Below are 13,848 nucleotides of genomic sequence, written 5' to 3' on the forward strand. Positions count from 1 at the left end.
TAACGAACGGTCTATAATCTGGCATGTAATCGAACACCCGTGAATTCGAAAGAGAACTTGTAAATTGCGCTTGAAAAGAAAGAAGCATGAATCCAAATGCGAAAATAGCGGAGGAAAATGTTCAAATGTTTTGACCAGGAGCTCTCTTCAGAGCTCAAAGAACTCCTGCTCAAAACTTTACTCCTTCAAATGGTTGATGGTGACGATCATACCTTTTCAACCGGGATCTTTTATGAGAATGGAAGAAGACAGAGAGGAGTTATAAGAACTGAGTCGGCTATAGTTCAAGCTAACGGTCAAGCGATCGTTTTGAAGAATCTGCCTTCGATTGCGTCGTAAAGAAACTGATCAATAAGACTGGGATGTTGTGGAAGCGAATAAAAGAAAAACGAAACGGCAAAATAAGAACCAAGAACAAAGCCGATACTTCAGGGCGTGAAATTTCGCCTAATACAGGCGCCTATGCGACTAAATTTTTCACTTTAGCGACCACATCCTGAAAATTGGTCGCCAAATTGGTGACTAGAATGCTTCTTCATAACCTTACCAGGAGATGTAGTGAATTAAAAAGATTTGCAAAATAAATCCGCGGCAAACTTCCTCGTTAAGTTTATGTCCAAAACGCAGCACACGCATCTCGATCGATAACTAGACGCAATCTTTGCTTTAGGTGAGCTTGAACGCTGTATATCATCCATCCTAGTGTCCACTTTATGGCACGTTAAAGATCTTTTCCGTAACTTAATTTTGGAGGGTCTATCTAGCACGCTGACAGCGTAAAAAAAGGGTTTTGTTTGTCTTTAAAAATGGCGACGAACTTTTTTTGAATTGGCTACCACTTTGAAAAATTTTGAAGCCAAATGGCTATCAGAAAAGAAAAATAATTTCACGCCCTGTACTTGGACAGTGCTTTTACTGTACTCCCAAGAAATTGATCACATAAAACTATCTGACATTGGCACACAAATGAAAGAAACCCATAAGCAACCTAGAAACCAGATCCTGAAACTTCAGGCCACAGTGGAAGTGCAAGCAGTGAACTGGTACAAGCAGCAGATAGAGAAGCAGAGGGAAAAACACTAAGACATGGATTTCCGCAACCTGACCGATCAACTTTCGAACATGCAGTAAGTGCGTTACGAAGTTGTTTTATATGCTTTATTTGGCTGAGCGATTAATACGTATGTTTTAAAACATTTATTTTGTTTTAAAACATATTCTCGCATCAGGCATGATCCATTTGACCATATGTTTCCCTCACAGTTCAGTCAGCAATAACAAGCTAGAAGTCGATATGAGGAAAAAAAAAAAACACGAGACGGCGAACGAGGTTTAGAAATTAGATCCCTTGCGCCAATTAGGAGGAGATTACAAAGATCTCGCCAGTGAAATTGGATATAACATGGAGAAAATCTTGTTTTTCAGTCGGGAAAGATCTAACTGAGGCTCAACTCAATGACTGCACAAACTCAGTCTCAACTGACAAACTTTGTGACAAGCTGAAGGCGATTGGAAGATCTGATGCAAGGAAAGTGCTTGATGAATGGATCAAGTGACGACACTGCAAATGTGTCACCTGCAACAGCTAGAGCTACTATACGCACGCCAACAAGTTTTTCTTTTAGGAGGGAGGAGGTGGGGGCTGGGAATGTTTTAAAAGAGAAAAATTCCAGCGAGCAACTCGGAGTGGAGCTTTTAATTAAACAAACAAAAAGTTGTTTGGGCTGAAGATTTTAATTACTCGTCACCAATTTTTGTGAAAATTATTTCAGAAAATTTAGCTTTTCACTTATATCTTTAAGTAAGCGGTTCGTTATTTCATTTTAATGATTCATGGTGACCATGACCTGAGTGCACTAAAACAGAGCCATAGCCTAATGAAGGTCATTTTTATGGTGCTGGGCTTAGGGAACAAATAAACCATTATATAACGGAGCATTCCTTAAATCAACGACCTAGCCTACGCGAATGTACTTATAAAATGCTCGAGTTGTTGTGCAAGAAAGAGGAATGCCAACGCAACTTACAAGAGCCTTGCACAGACGTTATAACACAGAGCAGTTTGCATGCGCGAAGTTGCTGAGAAATTCTGCGTGGACCACTGAGAGAAAGAGATCGATATGTTCCAGTTGTTGAATGAAACAATGACCCTCAGTCTCTGAGAATATCAGAAAACACTCAAGACAAAAGGATTGCTACAGCCGGTTAAGTTGAGCATTTGCGCATATCCACAAGGCGCTAAGGAAAAGTAGAGCGTTTGCCTTTATAACCAGCGTTAACATCTGTGATGTTTTTTCTTGAATTTTACGCCAGCCACGTTGAGAAAACGCTATTTGAAGAAAAAGAAACTGATCCTTGATCAGTTGAGTTTCGAACGGTTCGTTAGCGATTGCAAACACATTTAACGAAGTGGTGATATAGATCGTTTTTGCGATGAATCATCGGCTAGAGACTATATACCGGCCAACATAATCTTGCAAGAGATTATATTCTCTTGTGTCTTGATATTGCAAATCAATTGAGCGACTGCCGCCTTTCGAATAAAGTTACGATAAAGATTGATTTTGTGTGGCTATTAGCCAGAGTTTGGGAACTAAACAATGTTGTTCAGAAAACCCAAATGCTTGATAAATAGGCCGTTTTTTGGCTTTCTAAATCCATTTTGCAAGACGTTGATACTAGCCGGTTTTGACTCACATTTCGCCGCTAGAATTTGCATATAAATTTAATTCTGAAAACAAGATACATAATAAGTTTGTGGTGAATCCCAAATGTATTCCAGTCGTATTTAGGCGTTGCACATATATATGCCGTACTGATCCGATTTAGCGCCCGGGACGCTTATTTCACTGCTGTTACCTCAGGGGAGGGGGCTTATTCGAAACAGGGCGTTTATGAGGGACAGGGCGCTTATTTCTCCTTTGAAAAACAGCAGAATGTGAAACAAACTTTTGATGTTTATCCAAAAGGAAAGAAAAGACTGGGAGACAGACTTGCTGTACCGGGATACTTCCTTGCCAGGATGTCTATCCAAGCAACCGTCGCAAAATTTTAAGACGGGATCTTCCATTGGAAGGAACTATGCCCTCGCGGCGACATAATAATTGAGAGACAGACGAAGTTCTCTTTTTTTTGTCGTGAGGTTTTAAGTGAGCGAATTAAAGGAAGATGGACCACGGTTAATCTCAATGTTCATGTACCCTACTAGTCTTATTACTGAAACAGAATAGGGACGTTTATTGGAAAAGAGGTGCGTATTAGAGTAGGTCGAATAGGGGCAGTTATTAACAAAAACCAAATTCGAGGGGGGCGTTTATTAGCGAGGGGGCACTTTATGGAAGGAGGGCGCTAAATTGAAGAGTTACGTTATGTTTGTTTGTTTTGTGGTCACCGTTGTTGTTTTAATTGTTGCACGTTTTTTTGTTTGTTTTTTCAATTGACTAACAATATTTGTTGAGACCAATCTCCAGCGCGAACCTCACGTCATGTACAAGAACGGTCCATTCGTTCGATTGATACTGGCATGCATGACTGCGCTGTCTCCGAAGTAATGAGGATCGAATGCAATCATTGGTAAAAGTAAGGTAACATTATGAAAAGTTCTTTACGTAGCAATTTAACGATTATAAAAAAATAACTACAGCCCTTGTCTCTTGCACACAGCTTACAGCTAGAAGTAAGGCACAACGGTTCGAAGAAGCATTAACTTTCTTGTTGGTGCCTGTGGAGCTGCTTTTTCACATTGAAGCCACCGTTTCACCTCCGTTTTCAGGAACAACCTCGTTTCTGTTTTCATCTGCTCCCTTCTTAGGCTCACTCTGAACGGAATACAAACTCTCCATGGTTGGTTGATTGAGAGTTTCCGGTAAAGTCATACATCCAATAGCAGCTGCTATTGCCAGACCAGCCATTATCCCATAGGGAAGAAAACGATCAACGATCAACTGTTGAAAGAAGATAGATCAGAGTATATATTAAATTAAGGCTGTTACAGTCGAATCTCTCCACAGTGGACACCTAAGGGACAGAGGGAAAGGAGCTTTCAGTGATGGGTGACTGCCCAGGGAAAGGTGGGGATAATTACAAATATTTTATTTCATTTCTTTGTTGTTGTTGTTTAATACCGTCTTAGACCTGAAGGAAACAACAAGTTTGTCAGCACACGCGTCATTTGCCATTCTGTTGGTCTGTTGGTCCATCTGTCTGAACGATCGTAGTTTGTCAATCTGTCTGTTTACAATTTCTTGCCCCTTTGTATGAGCGTCTGTCTCCTTGTGTGTTTATTTCATTTGCAAAATTTGCTTGTCCCAAGTTTGGGGAGATTATTTGTTTTCTTTAACGAAAAACCTGAAGCAAACCACCCAAACTTATGATAGTAATAGGATGTAGGAAATATAAATTGATTATTTACCAAGAGCGGAGCATAAGCTGAGGCAAAAGCGCTTACGCGGGCGGAAGCTGTAGATGTACCCATTCCAACATTCCTAAAAGAAGGACAAAACAAATCTCATTATGCTGGTAAACTGTATAACTGAACGTGTTAATCTGATTTTATGAAAAGAGTCATTCATTCTTGATCAATTGAAAAGACTTACAGTAGGTCCAAGGCTAAAGTTAATAACTTTTCACTATTACCAATAGCAGGCCCATGCTCCTTGACTTCACGCGTTCGCAACTCCTTATCTAAAGGATCGTCTGGATGAATTCAATTCTTATGATAGCTCAAAAATATTATTTTAAGCGTTCATCCAGAACGCAGCCACATAATCCAGACAGATTTTTGCCTCATTCACACAACTTCGCTTGGAAATACTTTTAAAGTAAAAACTGACCTACAAAATGATTCCAAAATTAAAGCCTTTTGAAAATGTGTCGTTTTCGAAACTTTCCGTCTCTGATGTGGAAAGGTGCGAACGGAGGCTTACGAAAATGGTGACGTAACGTAAAAAGCGTCATATCAGCGTTTTTTTGTCGGCTGTAATGTGGAGGACTGGGCACTAGAAAGACAAGGCATTAGAAAGTCTGTTTTTTTTTTTTCAGATGAAAGCGCACTAGCATGGGCAGCTGAAATAAACCGAGTATGCTTATAGTTGAGACGGACGATTACTTTTAAAATCGCATTAAAATGAAGGACGCCCTTCAAAGTGTATAGAGAAATCCCATCTTTTATAGTATAGATGTTTCAGTCTAGTCTACCTTACGGTTGTTGGAAACAACTCAGCAGAGTAAATGTAAATCAATGAAAAGGCTATTTCATTGCTAAACCTTGCAACGAACATGGACATGAAGATTTTCCCAGCCATGTAACCTGGGTAAGGAAAAAATTTTAAATGATTAGCAATAACAAACATAACTCTTTATAAGTTTACGCTCAGATAAAAGCTTAGGAAGCCCATTCGAGGTTTTTTCAAGAGTCAAAAAAAAATGTTTTCTATGGTTAGAGTTCATGGCCGTACAATTCAGCCAATAGTCTAACTACTTACGAATTTTCCATCCGAAACGATGTGCGCATCTCAGTGCAGTGTCATGAACATTCGACTGGTCAGCTAAATGGCTAGTTAGTTTGGAGGGTTTAGAGACATTTCTAATTGCTAATTATTTACAAAATAGGTCCTATACGTAAATCAATTTGTGAGTGCTTCACCTTTATCGTTTTCAGCTTTGTCTGACAGTAGAAGTGTCCCGATTGCTCCGACAGCAGCTAATAGAAACGTTACTCCTATAGTCTTTCTGCGACCGAACCTGTTGAAATAACAGCAGGAAATTAGTAACATAATCGACAACTCAACAAGGATGTCGATGGTTAAACTGAATTTGATATCTATAAGCTGCTTCACTTAACCGCAATTTTGATTGAATCATCCTTTTCTAAAACTGGCAGCAGACTTAAATTTTTCTTGACTTATTAACATATTTTGCATGTAAACTAACCATTTTTGTAACAATTATTGATATCTTGAAAATCAAAAACTTCTAAAAACATGAAAGAGACAGATAAGACGAAACAGATCTATAAAGTCTCTTGGATCCAATGGCAATACTTACTTCATCGTCAAAGCAGCACTTATTGGGTATGCTGGCAATGCAGCTATACTAGATATAAGGACATTGATGTAGATATTTCCCCCAACAAAAGGAGCACTGAAAGCTATGCCCCAGCTGATAAAAGATGCAGAGAACCTGTTCATGACGAGAGAAAAGATAAAAGGGAAAGAGAAATTAGGAAATTGGAGATAAATCCAAAACGATTACTGAAAGGGTATATTTCTGGAGGTAATCATGAAAACTGTTTTCAGGTATAATTTGAATTGAAAAACTCATAGATTACTTAGATTAGAAACCTTTGGTTTAATTGGGATATTCATGGTACCCATAATTCACAAGAAAACACAACATTCCATTAAATAAAAAGGTTTAAGAACTATAACCACGGATTATGAATAATTAGCAAGGAGACAGGTTTGCCTTCCGGCTTTGATGCTTTCCTTTTTCAATTATTTTGCTCATTTTTGTCTTTGTCTAATTGCTAACTTGTTTGTTTGTTTGTTCATCTTGTTGTATGAAGCGTCTTACGTTGCTTCTCAGAGGACATTCCATCAGTTCCTATAAGCTTTAGGGGATCTCCCAGTACTATGAATATGTGTCATCTTCGGAACAAACTGAGAATAAAAGAGACTTATAAAACGGCGGATGCCATTACCTTGCCTCCCCCTCCCTCTTGCGTGACAATTATCATTACTTCGCAATTTAGAAGCACAGCATAAGCAAAATTTCTGTTGATTATCTCGTGTAAACAACTTAGTTCAACCAAATGAAAAGACAACTAAACTTTGTCTCTTTGGGTTGGGCACCAAAGCGAGTCTCATAAGATCACAAAAGGGAGCGGCCACTTCACTACTTACCACATTAACCAAGAGCATAACGTCTTGTGTACCATTTTTCGTGACACAAACAAATCTCGGAAGTCACCAAGCCTCTCATTCTGCTCTTCTTGTGATAATTCCAGTGACTCAGTAGGCATTTCTTTTCCATTCACCTCAGCTACTTTACGTAGGATTACCCTGGCCTGATCCTCTCGACCTTTTTTTAGCAACCAGCGGACAGACTCTGGGATGAAACTGACGGGCAATAATGTTAACCCAAAAATCAATGAAGATGAGTCCTATTGATGATTTGAGATAAAAACTTTAGCTGATAATTTGGTTTTATCAGCTGAGTTGATGATGTAGATTGACCACCGAAGAGAGATTCTAAAGCCGACGATTCGAGCGTTAGCCCTTCATCGGAGCAAATCGTCAGCATCAGAACCAGACAACTATACGATGGCCAATTCAGATTATTAACTCAGTCGTCCAAATTACCTTTTGATACCCTCCACCGACGCAGTATTGTAGTTTTTTTTTTATTTTTGTATCTTACCCCCATTAAAAGTAATTAGCAGTTCGTTTCTCTTCAAGAGATGGTGCGTGTGGGACGATAGCCTTTAAGGCTAACGGTTGAGGTGATTCCTTAGTATCGCACTGCGCATCCTGTACTACGTATAAAAATCAAGTAATCAGGCGAATAAGCGCGTGCATTCCGAGCAAACGACATTGTTTTTCAATCAATGGACCAGGTAAAGAGATGCTATGGGCAATGGCTCTTGAACGAGTACGGTGATGTTATCATACATCGGCAGAGTACTAAGGAAATGACAAGGATCGATTTTCCTTGGATATTTATCGTTTTCCCGAGTATTCTGATTTTACAGACTGAAAAACGTTACTCTCTCTTTTTCACAGCAATCTTTGAATCTACGGCTATATCCATTAAATCACGCGACTTGCAAACACAAGCTCAGGGGAGTGGACTGTAATTTTCACCCAAAAAATTGCATAGTATTTATCATTAAGTGCCATGGAAGGTTCTGTTTACTCACAAGTATCCAGCCGTAAGGAATATGCCAGGAACTCCAGTACATATAATGAGCTGACGCCAGTCTCTAATAGCATATGCTACCCCTGCTAAGATCATGGAGAACAGAAGGAATCCAATCCACACCAGGCCTCCTGCTACACCTCTGTGGCGAATTCCCGAAAACTCCGAAGTCAACACGAACAATGGAATGCTGTAAGCACCTGCATAAACGAAAACCAGCTTGTTGATGCCAGAGCAATTTTCAAAAGAGTGTCGCAAGTAATCCAAGATCGAACTGATTTTTATTTACTTTGCTCTGTGATAGGTCCGGAAAGAAAACTCGCGCCACTTTTTCAACCAATTAGAGGCAAGAATAAAACTTATCACGACTTGGTCGCACGCGTTTTCCCGCGCTTTAAGCAGTTTGGTTGTTTTGAGTTTGACTTCTCATTGGGTGTTATAGGTATTTTCCCTTCTTCTGATTGGCTGTTGTGGTTACTTTGGTTTTGGTTTTATGAGATTCAATCAAAAATTGCTCTAAAATACCTAAGTTTATTAACTGTAGAAGTACGAGCCTTTGCATTGCTCTTCTGACTTGGAATCTTTCCAGAATTTGACTTCTTCTTGTAATACAACTTCCCAGCCATTGTTATAAAAAATATACAGACAGCGCCTCTACGAGAAAAGTCCAGCGTAACCACACTGGTCCTCTCCACAAAAAAATTAGAATTTTTGTTTGTTTTATTACCACAAAATTTCATTATGGTTCCTGTTTCATTTGTTTCATTACGAAGAGATGATCCCCTCTTGTCTGAACTTACCAATCATGAATCCAACAATGCTACGACAAAGTGCAAAAAACCAGAATGCAGGAGAGAAGGCTGAGATGAGATGAACCACGCAGCAAATAAAACCGCAGAGGAAAAGTGGGCGTTTCCTGCCAAACCTGTCAGAAAAGGTGCTCACAAGGATACTTCCGATGAAAAATCCGGCAAAGATCGTAGAGGTGGAAACAAACCCCAAAGACCCGCGTTCACAAACCAGGTCGAACTGTTAAGTTTAAAAAGACCTACTCATATTAGAAGAAATTCACTGTTGATGGATGTTACCAAATACTCATCGACAGATACAATTTTTTTCTTAGTTCTTTCAGGCTTTCCTTTGATGTAAAGTTGCCTTTACAACAAAATGAGTTTAAATTTCGTTTGGCAATCAACATCGGATAGAACTAGGACTCCAAATCAAATTAGCAAGTTTCTTAGGGTGATAAAATTCAATTTCTCGTGTTTACCTCAGTGACAATAGAAGTGAAATCGTTCGCAAATTTCCAATCTTCCCTTGGAATATTACATCGGTACTTGTACCTCGTGTCTCCAAGACTTATGGTGTCCGTATAGGGGCAAGTCGATATATTTTTGCACTGCCAGCCGGGCTCCGATGCGATAAAGACAGAAGTCATTACAGGAATGGCCCACCATAATGCATAGGCAAGATTAAAAAATATGCTGAGGAAAATTTGGTAGCGACCGAAGCTACCAATCTGTTCCAAGACCTCGTCAGTGGTTATCGTCATTTCTAAAAGGTAAAATTTAGTATGCATTTACATCGAGTGCACTTCAAACATATTTTTTTAGTTTTCTAAGATTTAGCCAAAGATCGAGGTCGATTATCAGTAGGATTGAACATTGTCGATGATATCTAACCTACGTGTGGGAAGCAGAGCAAATTACATTTGTTCATGGCCAGTCGGATAAACAATCGCTTGCCTATAACGTCAGCTCGCCACAATAAGACGCCTGCACTGCAGGCGGAGTAACTGCAGAATACCCTGCCACTTTGGTTCATCTCATTTACATGTGACGTGAAGCTTTCAAGGACGAGACATAATACAATAGACGCTATTCCTATTCAATGACATGTAAATGAGTGGCAGAGTATTCTGCAGTTTAGCCCTGCAGGCTACTAAATGAGTGGTATGAGTGACTGAAACCATTTGGTTATCATTTCGCTGCCCTTCTAGATCGGTGGAATAACTGAGGGTCGAGGGCTGCATACTTTGGCAAACAATAAAATTACAGCTCCAGTAAAAGTAGCCTGTGTTCTCTAAAATGAGTTTGCCAGCACATATAACAATATGCACTAGCTCCATTTACAAAAGAAAAATCAGAAATAACATTTTTGTGGCTCTGATCACTAAAAGCATACGTGTAATCTCGGTGTGCATCTCTTAAGTTAGCTCAAGGAAGAAAGGTTAAACATTTCCATTTTAATCTTGCTCGACCACTTCGTTTTCGCTCAGAGCCAACAGGGTTATGTTTCGATCCTGCGGCAAGTATGATATGAGACTGCACAACGACAAGTGCCCTTGAGCAAGAAGTGTTCAGTTTATTGTGCTCACCTCATTTATAAAGATTCTTCCGCCTGTGTGATAATCCTGGTCCGCGTTGTAGATGATTACAGCTTTGATGGCTCAGGTTGATCTAAGATTTCCTAGTTTTGAAGATAATTATGCCGTGAGCGTCAAGGCGTCTAACGAACCTTGTGTTATTATTCAAATATGTCCTTCTGGCTTATTGTTTACGAAAACAATATTACAATTTAATTGTTAGCACTTCACAGCGAAGGAAGAGGACACAGGACTTGAAAAAAGTAAATGTTGAAACCGTGTTGATAGACTCAGTCCCTGTACTGGTTCCGAAAGAAAACACCAATAGCCAAAAACACATACAATCACAACGACATGAAATTCCAAATACCTTAAGTCGCCTTAAGTCGCCTTACGTCGCCTAAAGTCATCTAAAGTCACCCTAAGTCTCCTTAAGTTTCCGTGGGTTGCTATTGGTTACGCAATGTCATAAGGGTTCCACCCTTCCCAATTGCACCTATCCACTCCACTCCACTTAAGCGACTTAAGGTCCCAGGGTAGGCCTAAAGAGCGTAGTTTGGACAAACAAATTTTTACTTTCTCTCCCCTCCTTAAATGAATTTTCTCTCTCGCTTCGACTCCGTGAATCACTCGACGTGTTCTTGGCTGGTGTTTTATTTTAGAATCGATCCTTTTACAGTCTTTGTTGTGGGAATCAAATATCCTTATCGCTTGTTCTTTTTGGGGCTTTTGTCTTTTGTTAATCGGCTTAAGAGGATCTTGCAGCATTGTGCAACATTGATGAGGCATATACGTTCATTTTTCATAATTTAGTAGTAAGTATTACATTGGCATTGAGACAGCTTTGTAGAATAGCTGTAATCCAGATGGGTTAGCAAAATATGATAAAATAGCCATGTTCTTTTAGTTATGAAAAAATCCCAAGTAGGTTTTTAATGGTAATATTAAGGACGTGTTTTTGCGTTGTTATTACATTCGTTGCAGTTGTGGTAGGAACTATGTTAGCTGTTCATTCTGACCCGTCTGCATTTTACACCAGAATGTTTTTACTGCAATACTCTACAACTATTCAACAGAAGGCACATGCAGTCAGAGACTGCCTTTAACTGAGTACAATTTTTTTCTATAGTTTGTCTCTGTTTCGCATGCCTCGCACGCCTCGCCGCACCACGAGTCGCCTGCCTGGCATGCGTAATGGCAAGACTCATTAATGAGATCCTGTGGCGAGCAATTCAAGCTTGAAAGCTTAGTGAAACCGCCACAATTAGAGAAAAAAGGGCAAAACTCGGCGAATTTGGCTGACTAAAATAGTAATTTCGCAATACTTGAAGTAACCTTTGCTAAAATAGTGAAACAGATTTTCCTTTATTATCATACCTTAGGAAGATTGAAGAAGAAGCAGCAGTAGACTTTCCAAAATTGGCCTTTTTGGGAACTTTTAGTATGAGAGGAGACATTGATTCGGTCTGACTTTTCTTCAAAAATGAGCAGCAATCATTGCACTCATTACTGAAGCAGCTTACTAAAGATACACGTCTTCTCTGCGTATGGGCGTTTTTGTGTTCTTATTGAAGGACAAAAAGTTGTAAACTTGAAGGATTGAAATCGTAACAATGGTTGCCATGATCGAAAAATGCAGTCACTTGCAGCTGTAACTAATAGTCTATAACCTGACATGTAATTGAACACGCGTAAATCTAAAAGAGAACTTGTAAATTGCGCTTGAAAAGAAAGAAGCATGAATCCAAATGCGAAAATGGCGGAGGGAAATGTTCAAATGTTTGGACCAGGAGCTCCCTTCAGAGCTCAAAGAACTCCTGCTCAAAACTTTACTCCTTCAAATGGTTGATGGTGACGATCATACCTTTTCAACGGGATCTTTTGTGAGAATGGAAGAAGACAGAGAGGAGTTATAAGAACTGAGTCGGCTATAGTTCAAGCTAACGATCGAGCGATCGTTTTGAAGAATCTGTTTTCGTTTGTGTCGCAAAGAAACTTATCTATAAGACTGGGATGTTGTGGAAGCAAATAAAAGGAGAACGAAACGGCAAAAGGAGAACCAAGAACAAAGCCGATACTTGGACAATGCTTTTGCTGTATTCTCAAGAAATTGATCACAAAAAACTATCTGACATTGACACACAAATGAAAGAAACCCATAAGCAACCTCGAAACCAGATCCTGAAACTTCAGGCCACAGTGGAAGTGCAAGCAGTGAACTTGTATAAGCAGCAGAAAGAGAAGCAGAGGGAAAAACACTAAGACATGGATTTCCGCAACCTGATCGATCAACTTTCGAACATGCAGTAAGTGCGTTACGAAGTTGTTTTCTATGCTTTATTTGGCTGAGCGATTAATACATATGTTTTAAAACATTTATTTTGTTTTAAAACATTTTCTTTTTGTGTCGTCCAATCCTGTCTGTAATCATGCTCATGATTGTCAAATCAGACTTCCGCTTCGCGGCCGCCCAATTTTGTTAATCACTCGTATGATTAGAGACCGAATTTAACTCAACTCGGTCCTATTACCATTACTAGCAGAATGGAAGTTTCCTGAAGTCTCGCCGGTCTTCTAGTGCTTGAATTTTTATTGATTTTGTTGTTGATGTTCATCGTTCCCGTAAATTTGTTGTCAGTAAAGCAAAGATTTCCTTCACTATAAATTTCCACAATTTATGGGAATTTTTTTTACCCATTGAATAGTGCCTGTCTAAAAAAAGGTGAAAATCGTCGGGGATGATAAGGGAAAAAAGAGAAAGGAAATCTTGTCCCAGCCCCAAGAGTAAAAACACATGCACTACAAAACGAGCAGGCCAGGGACCCGTTTCTCAAAGGTCCCGGAAACTTAAAGTTAACAAGCCCGTTAAGCTGTTTTGTTTTCATTCAAGATGGGGGTTTCAAAAGTTTTGAAAATTATACAATAAAACTGTCAGGTAGAGAAGCAAAATGGATTAGTTAGAATGCCAGAACCAGTGTCTCTATTTTTTAAATTTTGATTGTTTTAAATTATGCCTTCGGGCCCGTTAAGCTACCAGAAATTTCGAGAAACGGGTCTCTGGTTTGACTGCTGATTTGGTTTTTCGAGCTTCCTCCTCCCTCCATCGTATAGCATCTTATTCTTTCTTGGTCGGCAAACTCAGTCTCAACTGACAAACTTGCTTTGTTACCACTCAGTAGAGACCCGAGTTAAAAACCGGATTCTTACAGGTTTTGGGATCTTGTACAGTTCGACAATCTGATGAGGCACCAAAGAAAAGACACAAGCTTTTACATCACCTTGCAGAATTTAATGACACAAAAGTGAATAAGCACGTAACCGAAGGATACTTGGATCAATATCAGTATCGAGGCAACGGCCCACCTACCCCGCCCCTAACCCAACATTCACCCTAACTTATTATCAATTGACTGTTGTTGGGTTAGGGGAGGGGTAGGTGGGCAGTTGCTCAGATACTGATACTGATCCGAATACTTCACAATGCAGTAATGTTTTAGCCCAAGCTGAAACTCTTTAGTATTAGGTTTGCACTCAAGAAATGTCAAGTGCACCAAAAAAAAAAAGGA

General features: G+C 39.5%; 1 protein-coding gene across 1 annotated transcript; it reads right to left on the bottom strand.

The window, feature by feature from the left end:
* Window positions 1-3,557: 3,557 nt before the first annotated feature.
* LOC131798536 (solute carrier family 22 member 15-like) lies at window positions 3,558-10,371 on the bottom strand. Its single transcript, XM_059116186.2, has 10 exons — window positions 10,295-10,371; window positions 9,188-9,471; window positions 8,718-8,946; window positions 7,919-8,117; window positions 6,903-7,118; window positions 6,046-6,180; window positions 5,645-5,742; window positions 5,197-5,308; window positions 4,412-4,484; window positions 3,558-3,944 (listed from the first exon to the last, which is right to left on the bottom strand). The coding sequence occupies exons 2-10, from the start codon at window positions 9,467-9,469 to the stop codon at window positions 3,738-3,740; spliced, it is 1,551 nt and encodes a 516-aa protein (XP_058972169.2). The 5' UTR covers window positions 9,470-9,471; window positions 10,295-10,371; the 3' UTR covers window positions 3,558-3,737.
* Window positions 10,372-13,848: the final 3,477 nt, after the last annotated feature.

This window comes from Pocillopora verrucosa, chromosome 3 (assembly GCF_036669915.1).
Source record: "Pocillopora verrucosa isolate sample1 chromosome 3, ASM3666991v2, whole genome shotgun sequence".
NCBI lineage: Eukaryota > Metazoa > Cnidaria > Anthozoa > Scleractinia > Pocilloporidae > Pocillopora > Pocillopora verrucosa.